Raw genomic sequence first — 23,449 nt, 5'->3', positions numbered from 1 at the left:
TTGGTTAATTTTAGTCCTTAATTTATCAAGCATAATAATAATTATTCCATTTCCCTCATCCTGAACAGTATATAAACTTTTATTCTATTTAGTCTCATCTACATATATGCTGTTATCCTTTATTATAGTTCTGAGTATTAAGTCCCGAAGACAATTTACACATTTTTATACGATTAGTGTTAGATTTATCCATGTATTTATGGCTACCCTTTCTCTTTGTTTCTTTCTGTGTGTGTCTTTCCATGTGGAATAATTTTTCTTCTGCCTGAGAAACATCATTTAGAAATTTCTTTTGTGTTAGTCTGCTTGTGAAGAACTATTTCAGGTTTTTTTTTTCTTCTGTGTTTATTTTACTTTAATTACTGAAGACTATTTTTATTAAGTATGTAAGTCTAGAAGGCAGTTAACTGTCTTTCAGAACATAAAGGATATTTGCATTTGATTTTTGTTTTTCAGAAGTCAGTCAATGGTCTGACTGCTGCTGTTTTGAATGTAATGTGTGTGTGTGTGTGTGTGTGTGTGTGTGTGTGTGTGTGTATCTCTATCTATATATTTTTATATATACAGATATATATATAAAACAATTTTTGTCTTTTTTAAAATTTTCTTCAGTTTTACTTTGATTTCTCTAGTACTGGTGTCCCTTTACTCACCTTGCATGGGATTGGTTGGCCTTCTGGAATCTGCTGATTTGTGTCTTTCACATTGTCTGGAAAACTCTCAAACATTGCTTCTTCAAAATATTGCCTTTGCCTTGTTTTCTGTCTCTTCTCCCTCCAAGGCTCTAACCAAAATTCAAGGTATACTTTCTCACTCTATTTTTCCTATTTTTTGTTTGTGTGTTTAATGTTACATTTTTTTTCTTGCCCTACATTTTGAATTTTTCTCCTTCCCTGTATTCTGCCTTACTAATTTTCTCCTCAGCTGTGATTTCTCTCTTCAGCTGTGAACTCTTCCACTGAGTTCTTAATTTTAGCTATTTTTATTTCATTTCAGAATTTCTTTTTTTCCCTTGCCAAGGGAAGAAAATGTTTCCAGGAAGAGGAAAGGATCAACTGTAAAATGTTGATAGATTAGATTAAATGAGGGTCAGAGTTGACCATTGGGTTTAGCAAAATTAATTTTTGGCAGCCTTGACAAGAGCAGTTTCAGGAAAGTGATGGGAAGAAAGGTATGATTATAGTAAATGCTAGATGAGAGACTGAATATGTAAGTGGGACAATGGCCAGACCATATATAAAAATAGAATTCTGATCCACAATCTGCAGCAGCCAGCCCTGGAGACCAATCTGTTATTTATACTAACTAGCCCAGGAAGTCAACCTACAAGTCATAGTCAGTCTACAAGTCATAGTTGTAGAAAGTCAAAATGTTGTCTCCAGCAAACAGTTCAAGAAGTCAAACAATAACCCCGGTAACAATTGGCCCCAATTGTGAGATTTGATTAATAAGACAGCTTCCCTAGTTTTTGTTCATGCTTCCAATGAGACCAACCAGAGAAAGCCAAATATGCCCTCCTAACCAACTATATAGGACCCCCTTTCCCACCTACCTACAGCTTCCCCATGTCATAGCACTTGTTCCATCAAATGCCTACAAGTGACAGGAGTAAAGATTTAAATAAACAGAAGCTGAATCAGTACAAGAAAGTGGTTTTGCTGTCAAATGATTATAAAAGTATAGGATCGACTTAGGACTTCAGGCAAGCAACAGAAAAATTCTCCACTGGTTTTTATCCTAGAGATGCTTTTGATGATGACCCTACAGCAGGATAATCCTGGGATCCTTTCCAACTGTAAGAATATATTAGACTGAGAGGACCCAAGAAACCTAATTTCTGGCACTCCTGACCATGACAAAGCCCATATAACAGGTCTGTCCATGATTTAATGTTGAATCTGGGAATGGTCATTACCATTCTTTCCTATTTGAATGGTCATCTCATTTCCTGCTTCAAAAATGATATCCCCCAAATATATATCTATATCTGTATAGATATCTATCTATATATCTGTCTATAGATATATATCTATGTATCTATATCTATCTATATCTATATCTATAGATATCTACCTATCTATATAGATAGATCTATATATAGGTATCTATATCTATATCTATCTGGCTTTAGGATTGTAGTCTCAATATTTAGGTGGAAAGTAGTCTCCAGAGACATCAGACACAATTAAGTATATGGATTGGGAATCAGGAAAGGAGGATTGTTCTCTTAGGAGATAGAGAAATTGATAGAACAACTGAAATTATGCCATTCACTCCTCATGTCCTGTGTAGGAAGGAAATTCTTGCCTTACTTGACCCATAGACCGCAGAGAGCCTCCAGCAATAGAGCTACCAAAATGAAACATAAATTTGCTCTGGCTCAAAGCATAGCTGAAGTAGTATTGCATCATAAAATGATCTTCAGACATCAATTTCACTTGTAGTTCCTTACCACTACTCCAGTCTGTCTCCTCTCATACGTTACTTACTGCAAGGAAAATATCACCGTCATTCATCACTAATTCCTCAGAATATTAAGGAATCACCACCACCAATAGTATCACCAATAGTAAAGTTCTGAGAAATTCTGGATTCTGTTGTCATTAAGGAGGTCATTTCTTTTGCATAGAATGTTGAAAGTTTTGATAGTATGCAGATAACATCTTAGATTTGCATTAAGTTGAAATAGTCTGAGGGAAAAAGTGATACAATAAAGCTCCTATAGGAAGCTCCTATAGGAAGCTTCTATAGGAAACGTTCTATACATTAGAATTCCATAACAATGAGTTTTGGTAATATGTTTTTGCTACTGCCTAGAGCATGAAGTTGGTGAAAGGATTTTTCTTTAAGTTTTCATCCTGGTGATGATTTTTATAATTTCTTATATAAAATATGCATGATATACTTTTAGGAGAATCAGTAAAGAATAGAAATAGCATGTAAAAATTCTAAACCATGAGAAGAGGGAAATGGAAAAAGAAAAACGGCATATAGAAGAAAAAATTCCATATAAAAAGTCAAGGAAATTTTAAAATTTATCAGTAATTGGTAATGAAAATATCATGAGTCCAAACTTATGAAATGCAGCAAAAATAGCAGTAAGTACAATAAAAAGAAACCCTTATACTTTTATATTAAGTGTGAGGCTAGCAATCCCTATCAAACTAACTCCAGCATTCTTCACAGAGCTAGAACAAACAACCCTAAAATTTTCATGAAACCAGAAAAGACCCTGAATAGCCAAAGCAATCTTAAAAAGAAAACCAAAGCTGGAGGCATCACAATCCCAGACTTCAAGCTGTATTACAAAGTTGTAATCATCAAGACAGTATGGTACTGGCACAAAAACAGACACTCAGATCAATGGAACAGAGTAGAGAACCCACAAATGGACCCAAAAATGTATGGCCAACTAATCTTTGACAAAGCAGGAAAGAATATCCAATGAAATAAAGATAGTCTCTTCAGCAAATGGTGTTGGGAAACTGGACAGAGACGTGCAGAAAAATGAACCTGGACCACTTTCTTATACCATACACAAAAACAAACTCAAAATGGATGAAAGACCTAAATGTAAGACAGGAAGCCATCAAAATCCTCGAGGAGAAAGCAGGCAAAAATCTCTGACCTCAGCTGCAACAGCTTCTTACTCAACATGTCTCCAGAGGCAAGGGAAACGAAAGCAAAAATGAACTATTGGGACCTCATCAAAATAAAAGCTTCTGCACAGCAAAGGAAACAATCAGCAAAACTAAAAGGCAACCGACAGAATGGGAGAAGATATTTGCAAATGACATATCAGATAAAGGGTTAGCATCCAAAATCTATAAAGAACTTATCAAACTCAACACCCAGAAAAAAAATAATCCAGTGAAGAAATGGGCAAAAGACATGAATAGACACTTCTCCAAAGAAGACATCTAGATGGCCAACTGACCCATGAAAAAATTCTCCACATCACTCATCATCAGGGAAATACAAATTAAAACCACACTGAGATACCACCTCACACCTGTCAGAATGGCTAAAATGAACAGTTCATGCAACAACAGATGTTGGCGAGGATGTAGAGAAATAGGATATCTTTTGCACTGCTGGTGGGAATGCAAACTGGTGCAGCCACTCTGGAAAACAGTATGGAGGTTCCTCAAAAAGTTAAAAACAGAACTACCCTACAACCCAGCAATTGCACTACTAGGTATTTATCCAAGGGATGCAGGTATACTGTTTCAAAGGGACGCATGCACCCCAATGTTTGTAGCAGCACTATCAACAATAGCCAAAGTATGGAAAGAGCCCAAATGTCCATCGATGGATGAATGGATAAAGAAGATGTGGTATATATATACAATGTGGTATATATATTTTGGCAGTCAAAAAGAATGAAATCTTGCCTTTTGCAACTACATGGATGGAACTAGAGGGTATTATGCTAAGCAAAATTAGAGAAAGACAAATATCATATGGCTTCACTCATATAAGGACTTTAAGAAACAAAACAGATGAGGGGCGCCTGGGTGGCGCAGTCGGTTAAGCGTCCGACTTCAGCCAGGTCACGATCTCGCGGTCCGTGAGTTCGAGCCCCGCGTCGGGCTCTGGGCTGATGGCTCAGAGCCTGGAGCCTGTTTCCGATTCTGTGTCTCCCTCTCTCTCTGCCCCTCCCCCGTTCATGCTCTGTCTCTCTCTGTCCCAAAAATAAATAAATGTTGAAAAAAAAAATTTAAAAAAGAAACAAAACAGATGAACATAAGGTAAGGGAAACAAAAATAATATAAACACAGGGAGGGGGACTAAAACATAAGAGACTCTTAAATATAAAGAACAAACAGAGGGTTACTGGAGGGGTTGTGGGAAGGGGGGATGGGCTAAATGGGTAAGGGGCATTAAGGAATCTGCTCCTAAAATCATTGTTGCACTATATGCTAACTAACTTGGATGTAAAATTAAAAAATAAATTATAAAAAAAGTGAAGGCTGAAATTAATAGCTTTAGCATGAGACTTAGTAAAAGGACAAAATAAACCCAAAGAAAGGAGGAGAAAGAAGATAATAAAGATAAGAGCAGGGGTGCCTGCCTGGGTGGCTCAGTCAGTTAAGCCTGCCTCTTGGTTTCAGCTCAGGTCATGATCTCACAGCCCTGAGACTGAGCCAAGCCCTGTGTTGGCTCCATACTGGGCATGGGGCCTGCTTGAGATTCTCTCTTCCTCTCTCTCTGTTACTCCCCTGCTCCCACTTGCGCACACGTGCACATTCTCTCTCTCTCTCTCAAAAATAAATAAATAAACAAACAAAAAATAATTAAAATAGAAAAATCAAGATACAATAAGTAAATTTACAAAATCTCAAGTTGGTTCTTTGAAAAGACTAATAGTGTTGACAAACTTCTGGTGCAATTTATGATGAATGTAAATGCAGAAATCTCAAGTACAAATCACTGGCAACCAAATTCATTAATATCTAAAAATATAGAATAAATCATGCTGAATAGATTTACTCAGGAATGTAAGAGTATTTTTTTAACGTTTATTTATTTTTGAGAGACAGAGACAGAGTGCAAGTGGGTGGTGGGGCAGAGAGAGAGGGAGACACAGATTTCAAGGCAGGCTCCAGGCTCTGAGCTGTCGGCACAGAGCCCGACAGGGGGCTCAAACCCACCAGCCATGAGATTATGACCTGAGCCAAAGTCAGAAGCTCAACCAACTGAGCCACCCAGGCATTCCAGGAATATAAGAGTATTTTTAACAATAGTAAATCTATAAATATAATTAGCCACATTAGCAAATTTAAGGAGAAAAAGCACATTATCTCAATTTATAGAGTAAAAGCATTCAATAAAATTTAACATCCATTTGTGATTTAGCAAACTAAGAAATAAAGCATTATTTCCTGAAAAATATATATATACTCAAATCCTATGGACACATAACCATATAAGGATCAGAAAGGAAGAAATAAACATTAGAAGATCATATGAATATCTATAAAAAAGACACAATAATTTGATTAGTTTCCTCATTAAAAAAATGTTTATTTATTTTGAGATATATTTTGAGAAAGAGACCGTGTGAGTAGAGGAGGAACAGAAAGAGAGACACAGAATCTGAAGCCGGCTCCAGGCTCTGAGTTGTCAGCACAGAGCCCAACATGGGGCTTTGGCTCATGAGCTGTGAGATCAGGACCTGAGCCAGAGTCAGAGGCTTAACTGACAGAGCCACCCAGGTACCCCTAGTTTCCTCACTTGCAAAATGGAGATGAGAGTGTCTACTCATAGTTTATTGTGAGGGCTAAATAAGAAAAGATATAGCAAGCATATTTGGCTGGCACATAATAAACAGTCTATAAATATATGCAATGATGATTATAATGATAGCAGATAATCAGACAACATCTATCTGAAGAAAAAAATGTACTTTTCTTTGGACTGAGCAATGTTGGTTCTAGGAATGTGTCCTCTGAAAATAATAAAAGATAGGTACTAGACTATTCATTGCAGTGCTGGTGATAACAGTAAAACATTGGAAATAACCTCCATGCCCATTAAGAGAGGTGGTGAAATTATGAAACATCTACACAGTGGAAAACTGGAGATAAAATAGTGTAATAATTATGAATATAGGCTTTGGATGTAAGTTTCAGTGAACTGGGACCCCCTGAGTCCTTCCTAGACCTTTCTTCCTTGCTTTTAATTGTGTCAGTCAGCTATTGCTCTATAATAATCTCAAAAAATCAGTGGCAAATAATAGTATGCCTTTATTTTTCAAAGTTTGCAGGCCAGTTTGGGCAACTCTACTTCAGGCTATGATGGCCAGGACAGCTCTGCCTCACAACATAGCTGGCTAGTCAGAATGTGTTCTCGTTGTGACAATCACAGAAGCACAGGGGGTTTCAGAATGAGCACAATGCTGTTTCTATCCACATTTCATTAGGCACCGAAAGTCATGTGGATGAGCCAAAGTCAAAGGTCAAAGAAGTATCCTTAGCCTCTCATGGGGCTGTGGAGGCAGTGCTGATTGAGGAAGGGGGAGAAATTGGGGCCAGTAATTGAATCTACAGCATTATTTGTCATCATTTTAATTCTCTGTTGGTGAGATTGCTACCCAAGTCCGTGTTTGCACTCATTGGACGCATTCTAGTTTCTGTTTAGTTTTCTTTCTTTCTGAATAGAATACCTAAAAATCCCTCTATATCTAAACAACTCTGCCTTAGGAATCAACTCATTTTGATAGCATAGAGCTTCTCCCCATACTCTGAAGCTCCCCTGTTAGGGACATTTGCATTCATGTATGTGAGTTATTTTTCTTCTCTACAGCATTTACATTAAACAGTTAATTTTCTTTGATGTAGCCAAGATAAACACTCCAAATTCATAATGTCTCTCAGGGAGTGGCTTTAAAAAAATAAAAATGGGACACTGATCCTGCACGTATTCCCAGAGGAATAGAGGCTGGATTGTAGTAGGGGAGCTCTTATAAATGAGTTACTCATCACGGGTCACATACAGGTCGATATAGAATAATCTGGATTCAAATAATAAAGTTTTAGAGGCACTGGCCAGTCTTTGGAGCAATTTTAGAAATGAGGGTTTGCTGGGGTGCCTGGATGGCTCAGTCGGTTGAGCATCTGACTTCAGCTCAGGTCATGATCTCATGGTTCTTGAGTTTGGGCCCTGCATTGGACTCTGTGCTGACAGCTCAGAGCCTGGAGCCTGCTTGGGATTCTGTGTCTCCCTCTCTCTCTGACCCTCCCCTGATCGCACTCTGTCTCTCTCTCTCTCTCTCTCTCAAAAATAAATAAAGATTTATAAAAATAGAAATGAGGATTTGCCATATTTTAGACTCAAATAATTAGTAAAGGGAGAATACAGTCAGAATAGAATATCAATAAATAAAATATCAAAATAGAATATCAATAAATAAAAACTTTAGTCTTTCCCTTGAATTCCGAGAGTTTCATAAACCCCAAACCCAGAGTTTCAAACTAAGGGAGATAGGCTAAGAAGTTTGAGAACAAGGAGAGAATGACTCAAGAATTAAGGATGTATTTCCCAGAAAAGGAGTGTGATGAAAGTGGTCAGAAGAAGCAGTTTCCTTCCTCTTTTCTAATCTTGGCTTCAGAGCCTCCAGCAGAAACTCTTCAATGTCTTGCATGTTACAGACTTCACTGTTCCCATCAGCTTGGAAATAACATGTGGCTCTTGACGGCTCTGCTTCTTTGGGGTAAGTTGGGCTTATAGGGGATAGCTAGAAGGGTACTGGCTCTGGCTTTGGGGACTCAAGACTTTTTGTCTTCCTTTGGTATCATAGGCTAGAACTCATAAGTATGGGGACAACCGTATTTGTGCTTCCATGGTTTATTCATGCTTTTTATATCAAAAGGATGGGAAGAGAGACTTTGAAGTAACAATAGGCCTGGAAGCATCATGTCAAAATAAAGCCTCATTAATAACCATCTATAGGCTGTTCAATGCCACTAGCACCTGATTTGGGGAAAGGGAATAGAGAAAGACTCAAGAGACTTAACCTGGCCCCTCAGAGTCTACGTTAGTTTTGTCTCCTTGATTCTCCCTTCCTTGTCATCTCCCGCTGACCAATTTATGTCCCTGTTCTTTGGTCTCTTACAGTTCCAGCTGGTGCGCAAGCGGGTGAGTAATCTTAAACTCAATGTCTCTTCCTCTGCCACATCCCTGCACATGGGTTTTGTTATCCTGAAGAAGAGAGTATCAGGAGAGGATAGAAAGAAGAGGGAATTACAAATTATGTAAAATCCCCTATATTTAGGGTATGATTTTGATAAAATGCTGGGTTTTAAGGTTTCTACGATTTTCTGCAAAAGCTTTGACCTCTGAACTGAATTGCCTACGTGTGTACATAATAACAGGAAAAGGCCAGAATTGCAAAAACATAGAAGTAGCTCTGCTGGGTTTTTCCCAAACCAGTCCCTTTTAGGAAAAAGCTGAGTGCTTGGTTTCTTCTCAGAACCAAACAGGTACCAATGACTTTGAAATGAGGAGTTTGAGCCTTGGTTTCTGATGCAGATGCTAATTAAGGCCTGAGATTAACCCTCAGAGACAGTATAGCCCAGAGTATAAGAGAACCAGCCCCAATCAGCTTGCCTTAGTTTACTAATAAATTAGTCATTTATTTCTCAGGAACCCCAAATCTCCAACAGCCAGATGCAGATTTAATAACATGAACAGAGCTCTCTGCATGGGGTCTGGACACTTGCAATGGCTGGCTTTTATAGGATCCCACTTCTTATTTTTCCATCTCATCTAAATACATATTTTGTCCTTGTGCTATCCATAAAACCTTACCACTTGTTCAGACTTTCCTTTTGTTCCACTTGTTTGTTGTTGTTGTTTATCCCCAAGCAGACCTTACAAAGGCAGTGATCACCTTGCGGCCTCCATGGGTCAGTGTATTTCAAGAGGAAAACATAACCTTATGGTGTGAGGGACCCCATTTGCCTGGGAACAGCTCTACACGGTGGTTTCTCAATGGCACAGCCTTTCAGACCTTGACCCCCAGATACAGAATCGCTGCTGCCAGTGTCAGTGACACTGGTGAATACAGGTGCCAAACAGGTCTCTCAGTGCCAAGTGACCCAGTACGGCTGGAAATCCACAGAGGTAAGTATGGCATGGAGCAGGAGAGCTGGAAATCACAAGGTCTTCCTTTGTGTTTTCTTCTTTCTGGATGCCACATGTATGTGTTTGATTTATTGGAGTATGTATGAGTCTCAGGTCTATGCGCCTACCAGGTGAAATTAAGTCAAGACACTCAGAAAATCACATTAGGGTCCTTAAACTGTGCCCCAACAGCACACCAACTGGGACAGCTGTGAGCAGGGTGTCTCCAGTAAAACCTAGACTGTAAGGTTTTATTATTTAAAATTATGTAACTTTGTTGAAAAAGTTATGCCTGCACATAGTAAATAAGAATTCAGAGAAATGAACAATGATGAACAGTGAAGTCTCTTTCCCATCCCAAACTCCTATTCCCACAGTCACCTTCTGTAGAAACAAAACTGTTAATATATATAAACTTAAAAAAAAAAGTGGTTGGTAGACTACTCTATATACTGTCCTATCACTTGCTTTCATCACTTAAAATACCTTGGAGGTCTGTTTAAATCAATAGAAATCTGCCACGAACTTTCAAATGTCTGCCAGTATGGCTGTGCTGTAACTGATTTAGCCATTCTCCCTTTTACTAAACTTCTGTGTTTCCAGTTTTTTGTTTTTACAAGCAATGTTGCAATACACATCTCTATACATATAGTCTGGGACACATTTCATAGAATATCTGTAAGATAATATTCTGGGCATGAAATTACTGTGAGACTTGAAGCATTTTAAACAACGATGGATAGAAGAAGGGGGAAAAAAAACCCCACTACCCACTTAAATCTGTAAAAGGTTTCTATTTGTTAAGAAATGGAAACCGCAATACTGTCTAGGGCAAAATGTTTCATTGTCAATACAGATCATTCAAATGTGTTTTTTCGTTAATCAAAACCATTAGGGTAAAACTTCTGTGTAATTGATAATGTAAAACTTTATGCTGGGGGCAGAATTAGATTAATGTGGACTAGGTTGCCTTTGGCGGAAATGTGTTTTAAAATACTGGGAATGTGAGAGGAAATGCTAGGTGTTCCTCATGAGTCTCTTTGGACTCTGGGAATCAGATCCCAGGCTACAGGTGTGAGGCAAGCCGACAGAACTGTTTTAGCAAGAGACTTTGTGTGTAGTTCAAGCAGAAGCAGTGGTGTTTCGTGGTTCAAGTGACAAAAAATGAAGCAGGGCTGGGAAGAGGCCATTTTTCTTTACCTCTGCACAGACTCCAGAAACCCCAGCATTGGTGACTTCTTGAGAATAATAGCTTTTACATTTTTAACACTGTATTATATATTATTATATTATGGATCTCTTACATTTTAATGTAAATTTTTATTGAAGTATAACACACCTACAACAAACCTTAAGGGTACGCCTCAGTGACTTTTCACCAAATAAACAGCACACAGAACAATAGAACATTTCCAAAATCATAGAAACTCCCTCTTGCCCATTTCTTTAAAATTTTTTTTAGTGTTTATTTATTTTTGAGACAGAGACAGCGCATGAACGGGGGAGGGTCAGAGAGAGGGAGACACAGAATCTGAAGCAGGCTCCAGGCTCTGAGCTGTCAGCACAGAGCCCGATGCGGGGCTCAAACTCAGGAGCTGCGAGATCGTGACCTGAGCTGAAGTTGGTCGCCTAACCTACTGAGCCACCCAGGTGCCCCAAGACCCCCCTCTTGCCCATTTCTAGTCACTACCCCCAATGATGACTTCTAACACCATAGGTTTTCGCCTGTCCTTTAACTTCTTCGTATAAATGAAAACGATATGGTAGGGTATGTACTCTTGTGTTTGGCTGCTTTTTCTCATGTTCATTGTGAGATTCATACATGTTGTAAAGTTGCAATTCATTTGTTCTCATTACTATTCAATATTCCATATTAATTCATGCTATTGATGCATTCTTGGGTTGTTTCCAGTTTGGGCTTCTTATAAATAGTACCACTGTGGGCATTTTTGGAGTAAAGATTTTATTTATTTTTTTAAGTAATCTCTACATCAATGTGAGGCTCAAATGTACAACCCTGAGGTCAAGAGTTGCACGCTCCACTGACTGAGCCAGCCAGATGCCTTCACTGTGAACATTTTTATGCATGTTTTTTGGTGCACATATGTACACGTATGTGGAATTGCTAGGTCACAAAATGTGCATATATTCATTCAGCTTTAGTATTCAAAAGTGGTTATAGCATATTACACCCCCACCAGTGCACGAGAGTTCTGGTTGCTCCTCCTCCTCATCAACATTCAGTGTATTTTAGCCATTCTATTGCATGTGCAGCAGTTACCACATAGTTTTAATTTGCATTAAAACTAATGACTCATGATACTGAGCATTCTTCATGTTTATTGCCTGTTTGGATGTCCTCTTTTGTAAAGTACCTGTCAAGGTTTTTTGCCAGTTTTTCCTTATTGTTGTCTTTCCTTATGGACTTGTAGGAGCTCTATATTTTGGATATGAATCCTTTTTCAAGTGTTGCAAATATCTTCCACTCTATGGCTTGTCCTTTCGCTATCTATGTTGTTTTCTTTTTTCAGTGAAAAAAGTTCTTACATTTCCTGTAGTACAATACATCAGGGTTTTGGGTTGGTGCTCACTACACCCTATTTAAAAATGTTTTGCCACAGGGGCACCTGGGTGGCTCAGTCGGTTAAGCATCCGGCTCTTAATTTCGGCTCAGGCCTGGACCTTATGGTTCGTGGGTTCCAGCTGGCAGCGTGGAGCCTGCTTGGGATTCTCTGTCTCCCTCTCTCTGCCCCTCCCCCACTCGTGCCCTCTCTGTCCCTCTTTCTCAAAAATAAATAATAAACATTAAAAAAATGTTTTGCCACAGTTAATCAGCAGTGGAGGATTCAACTGCAGTCACCCTAACTCGCAGTCACTTCATTTAAATCTGTGTGTGAGATCACAAAAATACAGCTGGCCGAGGACCTACATCCTAATTATATGGCTTAGAATGAGTGTCCCCAACCTGCTCCAAGGCGATGAGGATGGAGAAAATGTCTTCTGAGTAGGAAATTGGTAATGTCTGCCAAAAGCTGCATCCTACAAATTTTGATATATAATATTCCCATGATCATTTAAGGCTAAATATTTTTAATTTTCATTAGTATGCGTGTATTCTTTTTTCTTTTTCTTTATGAATTATTTACAAGTGTTTTAGGAGGGTGGCTTCTGTTATCGTTTTCTAACTTTATGGCATTTTGGTTAGAATTTATGTTAAATATGATGTCAGGTCTTTAGTATTTGTTGAAAGTTGCTTGTGGCCTAATATGTGGTCCATGCTTGCACCTGTTGCATGTGTGTTTGGAAAGTACACGAATTTTCTCTAAGCTATAGCATTCTATATAAATCCACAAAGTCAACTCTATTAATTGTGTCATTCGAATATTTTATATCATTACTAGTATTTTTGACCGTTTCTGATGGAGGTATATTAAAATCTGTGGATGTATAAAGCAAAAGGGTCAGTGTGTTTGGGCAGTATAGTCTTTGAGCACCATTTTGCTGGGAACGGGAATAAGGGAGGGAAGAGTATTGATTATATTTAGAAACCCTGTGGCAGCATCCAAAACTATAAAAACATGCTATTGTTATTAGCACTGGAGTGTCTGCCTTTCATTCTTAGGTAAGTTCTGGAAGGGGAAAAAGCACTACTGTCCCTTCTCTTTTGTCCCTTAAGAACCTCATTCTCATTTAGCCACACCACCTACCCCAGGGAAAGAAAAAGGAAGCATCTTTAGTTGTGTGTAGAGGTGTGCATCACAAGGGAAGGCTCCTTGGATGTGGGGCTTGTTTTTACCAGCTCTATCACTGATCTGCACAGATGTATGTGTCCTCTATCAATTTAGAAGCATATATTCATCTGGATATGTTTGCTGTTCTGTGTGTTTGTCTTAGCACCTGGGATCCCATTAATAACTTGCTCAGGACTTGGAGTGTATTAGTTTTTCATTGCTGTGTAACAAATTACCGCAAACACAGCAGCTTAAAACAGCATACATTTATTATCTTTCCATGGGTCAGGGCTCCCAGCACAGCTTGGTTGGGTGGTCTGCAGAGGCTGCAGTCAGGGTATTGACTAGGGTGTGTTCCTTCCTGCAACTCTTCCAAGCTCACGTGGTCATTGGCAGAATTGTTCCTTATGTGGTAGACATGATGTCCCCATCTTTTTGCTGGCTGTCAGGTGGAGGCTGATCTCAGCTCTGGAGGCAGGCCCCAGCCCTTATGGCCCTCTCCCAACATGGCAGCTCACTTCTTTAAGGCCAGTGAGAGACCTTCTTGGTCCAGTCAGCTAAGACAGAGTCATAAAATGCAACGTCATCATGGAAGAGTCTCCCCACAACCTTTGTTATGTTCTGTTGAACATAGGTTCTATCCACACTCAAGGGAGTTACACAAGAGTGTGACTCATCCTAAGACTCATCTTAGAATTCTGCTTACCACATAGAGTAAGTTATTTTTGTCCCAACCAACTTATGAAATCTGGAAAGGGAATATAAAAGGGGCTGTGTGCACAACTGCTGGAAAAGACTTTGCTTCCCAGCAAAGCTAAAGATAGTTGAGGAATGGGCAACAGGCCTCAAATTCAACAGAGTTATAAGGTTGGAATGTTATAAAGAGAAAAAGATAAGAAAGCCTCCTTGTACCTCTGCCACTGTATACATACATTTTGGGTCTACACTTTCCAGATTGGCTACTACTCCAGGTCCAAAGCAGAGTCTTTACAGAAGGGGAACCTCTGACCTTAAGGTGTCATGGATGGAAGAATAAGCTGGTATACAATGTGGTTTTCTACCAAAATGACAAGGCCTTTAAGTTTTCTCCTCAGAATTCTGAATTCACCATTCTGAAAACCAGCCTGAGTCACAATGGCATCTATCACTGCTCAGGCATGGGAAGGCATCGCTACACATCACCAGGAGTCTCTATCACTGTGAAAGGTATGTGTCTGAATAGTCATAGAGCTGTAGTTTTAAGGGCCATCATAAATCATCACTTCAGTTTGTGAGTGAAGAGACTAAGTTCCAGAGAGGCAACTGCCTCACTGAAGGCCATGCAATGACCAGTGGCTGGGCCGGGACCAGAACTGAAGTCTCCTAGGTCTGTGTGTTGCTCTTTCCAGTAAACCACAGCGCCCCATCCATAATCCCAGGAGCTAAAGTGAAGGCCAGGGCATAGTAAGGATCTATTTCATCAATTTTGTTTCAGGTGCAAGGAATAGAGACTCACTCCAGATGGGTGGGAGAGTTATTAGAAAATAACTCAAAGCAATCTCATAAAATCTCCATAGAAATGGAAGCCATGAATGGGGCGCCTGGGTGGCTCAGTCGGTTGAGCATCCGACTTCAGCTCAGGTCATGATCTCGCGGTCTGTGAGTTCGAGCCCCACGTCCGGCTCTGTGCTGACAGCTTAGAGCCTGGAGCCTCCTTCGGATTCTATGTCCCCTTCTCTCTCTGCCCCTCCCCTGCTCATGCTCTGTCTCTCTGTCAAAAACAAATGAACATTAAAAAAAAAAAAAAAAGAAATGGAAGCCATGAAGACATTAGGACTTGATTACATTTTCTATCTGGCAGGGGCATTGAAGCCTCTCTGGTTTTACTTCTCTCTGAACATCTATCTGCTAACTAAGCAGTTTCCTCTGTTCCAGCTTGCACATGGCCTTCATGGTAACTCTTTCATGTTAGTACACTTAACTACTAGCAACTGTTTTCTGTCTGAAAAATAATTCATTCCTATGGGAAAGAGAGGATTTTCCCAGATTATCTTTTGAGGCAGTAACACAAGCAACGAGTCACTGAACTGGCTAGTGTGGGGGTCAGTGTCCACTCCTGGGCAACCATTACCAAAAGGGCACAGTCATATAATCAGTAACATGGCTATTCAGGGAAGCATGGACCGTGTGAAGGTATTCTCCCCAGTAGGAAATGAGGAAGCTGGTAACTGTAAGTATATCTATGAGGAAGCCCCAAGAATGCCTTTCTGCTGGAAGTGGGACAAATTGTCCATGGATGCATTCTCCAGGAGCAGGGTTCCCGAGAAGGAAGGGGGTATATCTTCTGTAAAAAGAACCTTGACACTGAAGCAGGCAACCCTGTCCTCACCAACTTTTTCTTTAGAGCTATTTCTGGCCCCAGTGCTAAAAGCATCCTGGTCGTTACCACTCCTGGAGGGGCATCTGGTCAACCTGAGCTGTGAAACAAAGTTGCTCCTACAGAGACCTGGTTTGCAACTTTACTTCTCCTTCTACACGGGCAGCAAGATCCTGATGAGCAGGAACACATCCTCTGGATACCAGATACTAACTGCTAAAAGAGAAGATTCAGGGCTATACTGGTGTGAGGCTACCACAGAAGATGGCAGTATTGTCAAGCGCAGCCCTGAGTTGGAACTTCAAGTGCTTGGTGAGTGAGAATAAGGGGAATTTCCAGGCACAGAGGAAGATGTGCCCTTTTCTCCTTTGGGGCTGAGGTCTATTTAAGGGGATTTCATGGCCCACTCAAGAAAAATCCATGAACAGGCCTTTCCACTCTCTCTCTCTCTCTTTTTAATGTTTGTTTATTTTTGAGAGACAGAGTGTGAGCAGGGGACAGGCAGAGAGAGAGGAAGACACAGAATCCGAAGCAGACTCCAGGCTCTGAGCTGTCAGCACAGAGCCTGAGGTGGGGCTCGAACTCACAGACTGTGAGATCATTCCCTGAGCCAAAGTCGGACACTTAACTGATTGAGCCACCCAGGCACCCCTCCACTCTTGATTCATAACTTCCATATTCTCATAAAACTTCATTTCCTTTCCTTTCCTTTCTTCACTTATTTCCTTCTTTCCTTCTTTATTTTCTATTTTCTCTCCTCTCTCCTTCCTTCCCCCTCATTCCTGCCCTCAACCCCAAAAGTCTGATCAGCAATATATTGAGTTCTTCCCATCTATTGTCATGGTATGGGGATATGAAGACACTGGGGTGCAATTCTTATTTCCAGGAGCTCACATAGTAAATTGGAGAGATGGGGATTTTGTGGATTGCACATAATACTTGCCCAAGTGTCTCTATCTGGCTGGGGTGCAGAAACTGTGAGCTCCAAAACAAAGACTCTGGGGAAAAAAGTTTATCTTCAACCCAAATTTATTTCAAGCATTAAATGGCACAGAAATAGCATTTATGTCAGAAACTAGGAAGTCCACTGACAGGGCCCTAGCAGTTAAGCTGTAATGAGGAGGCTGCCCACGGTCTGTTACACCACATATCCCAGGTAGAGCACCTCTCTGCCCCCTGAAATGACCAGTCCTCCACTGGGGACAGGCATATCAGGTGTCAGCTAGCTTTCTCCCCCAAGCAGAACTCTCAGCCAGATTCCTCTGGGTTCTAAGTAGCATTTCTTCTCTTTGTCATTTTCTTTTTCAGGCCTCCAGACACCAACTCCTGTTTGGTTTCACGTCCTTTTCTATCTGGCAGTGGGAATGGTATTTTTGGTGGACACCATTCTCTGTATGATTATACATAAGGAACTGCAAAAACAGAAACAGTGGAATTTAGAAATCTCTTTGGGCTCTGGTCCTAAGAAAAATGTAACTTCCTACCTTCAAGAAGATAGATACTTAGAAGACATTTAGAGCTGAAATGTCAGGAACCAGAACAGCCGCAAGAAAGGATACACCAGGGGCGCCTGGGTGGCGCAGTCGGTTAAGCATCCGACTTCAGCCAGGTCACGATCTCGCGGTCCACGAGTTCGAGCCCCGCGTCAGGCTCTGGGCTGATGGCTCGGAGCCTGGAGCCTGTTTCCGATTCTGTGTCTCCCTCTCTCTCTGCCCCTCCCCCGTTCATGCTCTGTCTCTCTCTGTCCCAAAAATAAATAAAAAACGTTGAAAAAAAAAATTAAAAAAAAAAAAAAAAAAAAAGAAAGGATACACCAGAAGTCCCTAGAGGGAGGGCAGCAGTAGCGGCCCAGTGGGTGCCCACGGGTCTAGACAGCCCCTCCCTCTTCTTATCCGGGCAAGCACTGGGGCACAAACAGCCGGAACTTTAGACACTGAACTGTGAGTCCCATGATAATCTGACTCACTCAAATAAAGCAAACAAATGAATGGACTTCAGTGGAGATTAACTTGGAATCTGGGTAATCAGGGATGATTTGAGGTGAAGCCTACTCTAAAGAAATCTTGAAAAACTTGCAAATGCAGTCTAACCTGCTTATCCTACTAGCTGGTTTGAGCAATAATATATTTCTAGGGACAGGGTGAAAAGGTGTGTACATGTATACAAGAGATTAAGACAGAGAAAGACAATGAGAGGGAGAAGGAGGCAGAAAAAGAGAGAATGGATCTCAGGAAGAGAAAAGGGCATAGATCTCAAAGAAGGGAATATAACTCACAGATGGCTCCTGAGAGACTATGGCAGGAGCGCTCACACCTCCCTGGAGTCAGCGTGGTTGTTTGGTGGCTTTTCTCTTCAGCACACTAGCAGGGGACGCACCCACACAGCTGGCAGAGCCACAGGGCCGTTCCTCCCCAGGAGAGATGGGTACATTAATTTTGTCCTTTCCTATGAGGCTTTCTCATAACCTCTCTGCCCAGAGACACGGGGGCCCTGCCTGCCTGTCCCAGTCCCCACCCCACAGGAAGACAGAAGAACTGTTAACAGAGGCTTTCCTTAATAAATTCAACCCAGACCTCCCAGCTAGGCACTGCAAGGAGGGGCTGCAGGTGGGGAGGGGCGCTGACATTGGAAAGGCCCAGCTCTCTCTGCCAGAGTTGTACTCTCCCCTTCTGATTTTCTGGCTGATTACTACCTAGCTTCAAGATATGCTACTCTCCCACTCGGGCTCTCATTTGGAGGCAAAATATTTTCCCGCTACTCTGAAATAAAGCTAGAACATGTGAAAAGACTTTACTAAAGGTTTGAAAAAAACAAAAGGGCTATAAACAAACCTAGCAACAAATCCTAGATTTTTTTGTTTTTGTTTTTAATGTAGTTTATCTGCCAGACAAGGACACACCCCTGCCTAGCCTCTGTCCTGGCTCAACAAGGCAGGGCTCACCTTTACCAGCCACAACCTCAGAAGCACTCTTCTGCAATTCAGCACGTGAAGTAGACTAGAAGGAAGAGCACCTTAGCCCACTGCTTCCCTAGTCTGTGGACAATGAGAAGGTTCTCCCTTTCAGAACAAGGTATGATAATGATTATCTCAATAGATGTGCAACAACTCCCAACATTTGTATTAAAAGAAATGGTCATATATAACAGTAGGAGTTTGCACATATCATTTGGTGTCTTGGACCGAGAAAACAGAAACGAGGATGGCAGGAAATGATCCCATAGGGAAGAGACCCAAAGACCCTCTGGGACCACCTGTAGGACACTCTAGCCTCAGGAATTGGGAAGTGAAGTAGAAGTGACATTCACAGAGAGAGCTCTCTGCCAGCCCTCACAGGGTGGATAGAACTTCAGGGAAAGAGCTCCCTAGGGGAAGAAGATGGCAGAAAGACGCTAAGGCCTGGGGTGAAGTTGGAATGGGGATAGTCATTAGTAAAGCATCACGAAGAGCCTTGTCCTTCCCCACTCTCCTCTTTTGTGCTTCCTCTCCAGATTTTTCCATGCTTGTGTCTTTGTCACAATTTTTAATCACTTGTACTGCTTAAATAATTGGTTTGATTAAGTCAATTTCTTGTGTTGCTGGGTGAGCTGGGGAGAACCCTGGATCCTGAGGCCTTGACCCAGCCTCTCCCAAAGATGTCACCAAAGGTTGTCTCAAGAAAGAATTCGAGGACAGACACATCACAGTGAATGAGCGATACAAGCAGGAAAGTTTATTAAAGTAAAAGTGATGTAGAGAACAAGGCAAAAGAAAAAAAAAATTAAACTTTCTTGCAACTTACAGCCCATTGACAAGTACTTGAGACAGGCAGAGTGACCTTCCTCAAGGAGCTTACCTGCCTTGATGTTAATACTTTGCTAGAGACAAAGGGCAACCTTAGCCTGATGTTAGTCCGACCTCCAGGGTCCTGTAAAAATTCCTTTGGAAATTTCCTTTCTCTCTGCCCCCCGCCCCCCAAGACATATGTTAGCAATCATCCTCCAAGCATATGGCTCCCTGATACACATCTGAAGGGTCTCATGACTGAGTTTTTACTAGACAGTAATAAATGACCTTTTCCTAACAGCAGCTAGCCCCTCAAGGTCCTGGAAACCTTGCTTCCAAATTCCTCAGAGATTTATGCTATCCCTAACCCTCTCCCAACTTGAAAGCAACTCCTCACGACCCCAGTGCAGCTCTTTCTGCCATGGGCCCTGTCCCTGTACCATAATAAAACCACCTTTTTGCACCAAAGATGTCTCAAGGATTCTTTGACCATTCACTCCTAAACCTGAACAAAAGTAGACTCTTGAGGTGAGAGTGGGAGGGAGAGAGAGAACTTCCCACGGTTCAGGTTTCTATTTTTATCAACAGCTATTAACAAGGGTGTGGTTTATTCATTATTTGGAGTGGAATTGGTAGGTTTTCTCTCTTCTTCCTTATTTGGCCAGGGGTTTCCTGTCTTGGCACCTGCCTTGTTGGGCCTGTCTGGTTTAATCTGGCTTCTTAAGGAGTGCTGTGAGGACAGGCCTCTGGCCTTCCCAAATGCTGACCATGACTTCCTCTTTGCTGGACTCCAGGTATCCTGTTAGAACCTAACTGCCTAGTCTAACATTTGAACAATTTTCACTTCAGTCTATCCTTATTTCTGGTCAATAGCTATGACAGGAATAGTTCTTGGGGTGCTCCAAATTGACACCTACCTGTCTGTTCCCCAAGCCATAGTGCTGGGTCTGGTCAAGGCCTGATACCACCCAATACTTTCTCCAGGTGGGTGCCCAGGTCTCCAATTTCCCTATGGGGGTTGGGTGCCCTGACCCTAGCACTTGCCCCTAAGGGCTCACTCTATTTTTATTCCATCCAGTGCTGGAAACACACAGAAAATATTGGATCCAACTGGGGAGAGGGGCCCAAAGGCAGAGAAGGGAAACGAATGTAAAACCCAGCAGAAGGCAAATTGTCCCCTGCTGAGACCCCCCCCCCAAAGTCCTACCCTTCCTGGAACATCCAGCATCTCCTGCCTGAACAAAACAGGCCATTTCAGCCCAAAGCAGGACAGGCTTCTGAGCAGTACTTATTCCAGAGCTCCTCAGTGGGTTGGTCTAGGCTCTATCAAGCTTTCATTGCAGTCTGATTTCTTCCTCTGCCCAGTCCTGCCTCTTCATTCTTCCTTTCACAGGAGCTCATCCTTAATAAACATCTTGCACCCCAAACTCTGTCCAGCATCTGTTCCCAGAGTCCAGTCTGAGTATTTTGTATGCCATTGCAAAATTTATAGTCTTTGGAGTCTTATAAGACCCATTTGTCCCAATAACACTTCTAAGGACTATTTATGTATGTATGTATGTATGTATTTACTTATTTATTTATGAGTACAAGCAGGGGAGGGGCAGAGAGACAGGGAGAGAGAGAATCTCAAGCAGGCTTCTCGCTGTCAGCGTGGAGCCCAATGTGGGACTCGAACTCATGAACCTTGAGATCATGACCTGAGCAGAAATCAAGAGCTGGACACTTAACCAACTAAGCTACCCAGGCACCCTTGGGACATAGTTAATGGAGAACAAAACAAGTTGGTAACAGTAAAAAATATGCACACATGTCTCCATTTTGACAAGAGAATGAGCTTGATATTCCTGCGAATGTCCTTTAACACCGTATCAAACTGAGCTGTTTATGATGCAAAATGTTCTCTCTCCCTCTACCTGTAAAGGAGAGGGAACATCTTCAGTGATTCTAGATGTACTTTTATGAATAATGAAGACTTCCATTTTAAGGTCAGGCTTTGGAATTTCACTAGTTCACATTAGAAGCAAAACACAAGCCTGCTAAAAATTGTAGTTGCAGAAATCAAGGAATGGATCCATAGAGGGGCATCTGGGTGACTCAGTCAGTTGAGTGTCCGACTTCCGCTCAGGTCATGATCTCGCAGCTCCTGAGTTTGAGCCCCGCATCAGGCTCTGTGCTGACAGCTCAGAGCCTGGAGCCTGCTTCAGATTCTGTGTCTCCCTGTCTTTCTGCCCCTCCCCTGCTCAGGCTGTCTCTCAAAAAATAAATAAATGTAAAAAAAAGATAAAATAAAATAAATGGGTCAATAGAATTTTACTCAATAATGATGAAACAAGAAACACGCAGCACTTTGTTCTAGAGTCTCCACCACCCCCTACTGTCCTACAAATGGATTGCTTTACTCACTGACTAGCGCCTTTCTGGAGTGTGTGCACCCACGGGGATAGCTGGTGTTCTCGCAGGTACGTTGGCGATGACAGCTTTAAGGGAATCAAGCTCCCAACTGTCAACTTCCACGCAGGGGCTTCCATTGTATTGTGCTGCCTAAGGACATGCCCTCTGTAAGTGTGTGAAGCTACTTCTGCTTTTCCACATACTCTTTCCCACACACCCTTCACCCAGTTTGCAAAAGAAAGGTATCTTTCACACCCATCCCAAATCACGATTCATTGCCTTGGGGATAAAAAAAAAAAAAAAAAAAAAATCTCTTTACCAGAGACAGAGGCACTATAGACCAGTGGTAGGTTTTGTGTCTCTCTTATACTTATGAGTATTAAGGACAAAGCTAGGTATTAGAGATAAATATGTTGGCCCATGTTGAGATGTTCTGAATCTTGGTGTATTGTAAGAGGTAAAGCAGAATTGATGACACTTTTCACGCAAAGACCTTGCCTCTTCTTTATTATTAAAAAAAAAAAACAAAACAAACAGAAGAATGAAACTAGACCACTTTCTTACACCATTCACAAAAATAAAATGGATAAAGGACCTGAATGTGAGACAGGAAACCATCAAAACACTAGAGAAGAAAGCAGGAAAAGACCTCTCTGACCTCAGCCACAGCAATTTCTTACTTGACACATCCCGAAAGGCAAGGGAATTAAAAGCAAAAATGAACCATTGGGACCTCATCAAGATAAAAAGCTTCTGCACAGCAAAGGAAACAATCAACAAAACTAAAAGGCAACCAACGGAATGGGAAAAGATATTTGCAAATGACATATCGGACAAAGGGCTAGTACCCAAAATCTATAAAGAGCTCACCAAACTCCACACCCAAAAAAACAAATAATCCAGTGAAGAAATGGGCAGAAAACATGAATAGACACCTCTCTAAAGAAGACATCCAGATGGCCAACAGGCACATGAAAAGATGCTCAACGTCGCTCTTCATCAGGGAAATACAAATCAAAACCACACTCAGATATCACCTCACGCCAGTCAGAGTGGCCAAAATGAACAAATCAGGAGACTATAGATGCTGGAGAGGATGTGGAGAAATGGGAACCCTCTTGCACTGTTGGTGGGAATGCAAACTGGTACAGCCACTCTGGAAAACAGTGTGGAGGTTCCTCAAAAAATTAAAAATAGAACTACCCTATGACTCAGCAGTAGCACTACTAGGAATTTACCCAAGGGATACAGGAGTACTGATGCATAGGGGCACTTGTACCCCAATGTTTATAGCAGCACTCTCAACAATAGCCAAATTGTGGAAAGAGCCTAAATGTCCATCAACTGATGAATGGATAAAGAAATTGTGGTTTATATACACAATGGAGTACTATGTGGCAATGAGAAAGAATGAAATATGGCCTTTTGTAGCAACGTGGATGGAACTGGAGTGTGATGCTAAGTGAAATAAGCCATACAGAGAAAGACAGATACCATGTTTTCACTCTTTTTTTTTTTTTTTAAATTTTTTTTTTTCAACGTTTATTTATTTTTGGGACAGAGAGAGACAGAGCATGA

At 41.2% G+C, this 23,449-nt stretch overlaps 1 protein-coding gene across 2 annotated transcripts; it reads left to right on the top strand.

Annotated features, from left to right (window-relative positions):
* The first annotated feature begins 8,106 nt into the window (after positions 1–8,106).
* Positions 8,107–19,194, top strand: FCGR1A (Fc gamma receptor Ia). Of its 2 annotated transcripts, XM_047084326.1 has the most exons (7): positions 8,107–8,215; positions 8,620–8,640; positions 9,373–9,627; positions 14,313–14,564; positions 15,742–16,026; positions 17,023–17,268; positions 17,522–17,706. In XM_047084326.1, the coding sequence occupies exons 1-6, from the start codon at positions 8,185–8,187 to the stop codon at positions 17,229–17,231; spliced, it is 1,053 nt and encodes a 350-aa protein (XP_046940282.1). In that variant the 5' UTR covers positions 8,107–8,184; the 3' UTR covers positions 17,232–17,268; positions 17,522–17,706. The 2 variants fall into 2 exon arrangements, with proteins under 2 accessions (XP_046940282.1, XP_046940283.1); XM_047084327.1 differs by lacking the exons at positions 17,023–17,268; positions 17,522–17,706 and adding an exon at positions 18,590–19,194.
* Positions 19,195–23,449: the final 4,255 nt, after the last annotated feature.

The sequence above is a fragment of the Lynx rufus genome, unplaced genomic scaffold, assembly GCF_022079265.1.
Source record: "Lynx rufus isolate CCGP_SWC_20201006 ecotype Redwood Valley unplaced genomic scaffold, mLynRuf1.p SCAF_2, whole genome shotgun sequence".
NCBI classification, from domain to species: domain Eukaryota; kingdom Metazoa; phylum Chordata; class Mammalia; order Carnivora; family Felidae; genus Lynx; species Lynx rufus.
This window is presented reverse-complemented; position numbering and strand designations above follow the sequence as displayed.

Coding starts and splice junctions, on each gene's coding strand:
- FCGR1A (XM_047084326.1), top strand. CDS start 8,185: ATGTGGCTCTTGACGGCTCTGCTTCTTTGGG. Junction 8,216..8,619: donor GACGGCTCTGCTTCTTTGGG/GTAAGTTGGGCT, acceptor GGTCTCTTACAG/TTCCAGCTGGTGCGCAAGCG. Junction 8,641..9,372: donor TCCAGCTGGTGCGCAAGCGG/GTGAGTAATCTT, acceptor ATCCCCAAGCAG/ACCTTACAAAGGCAGTGATC.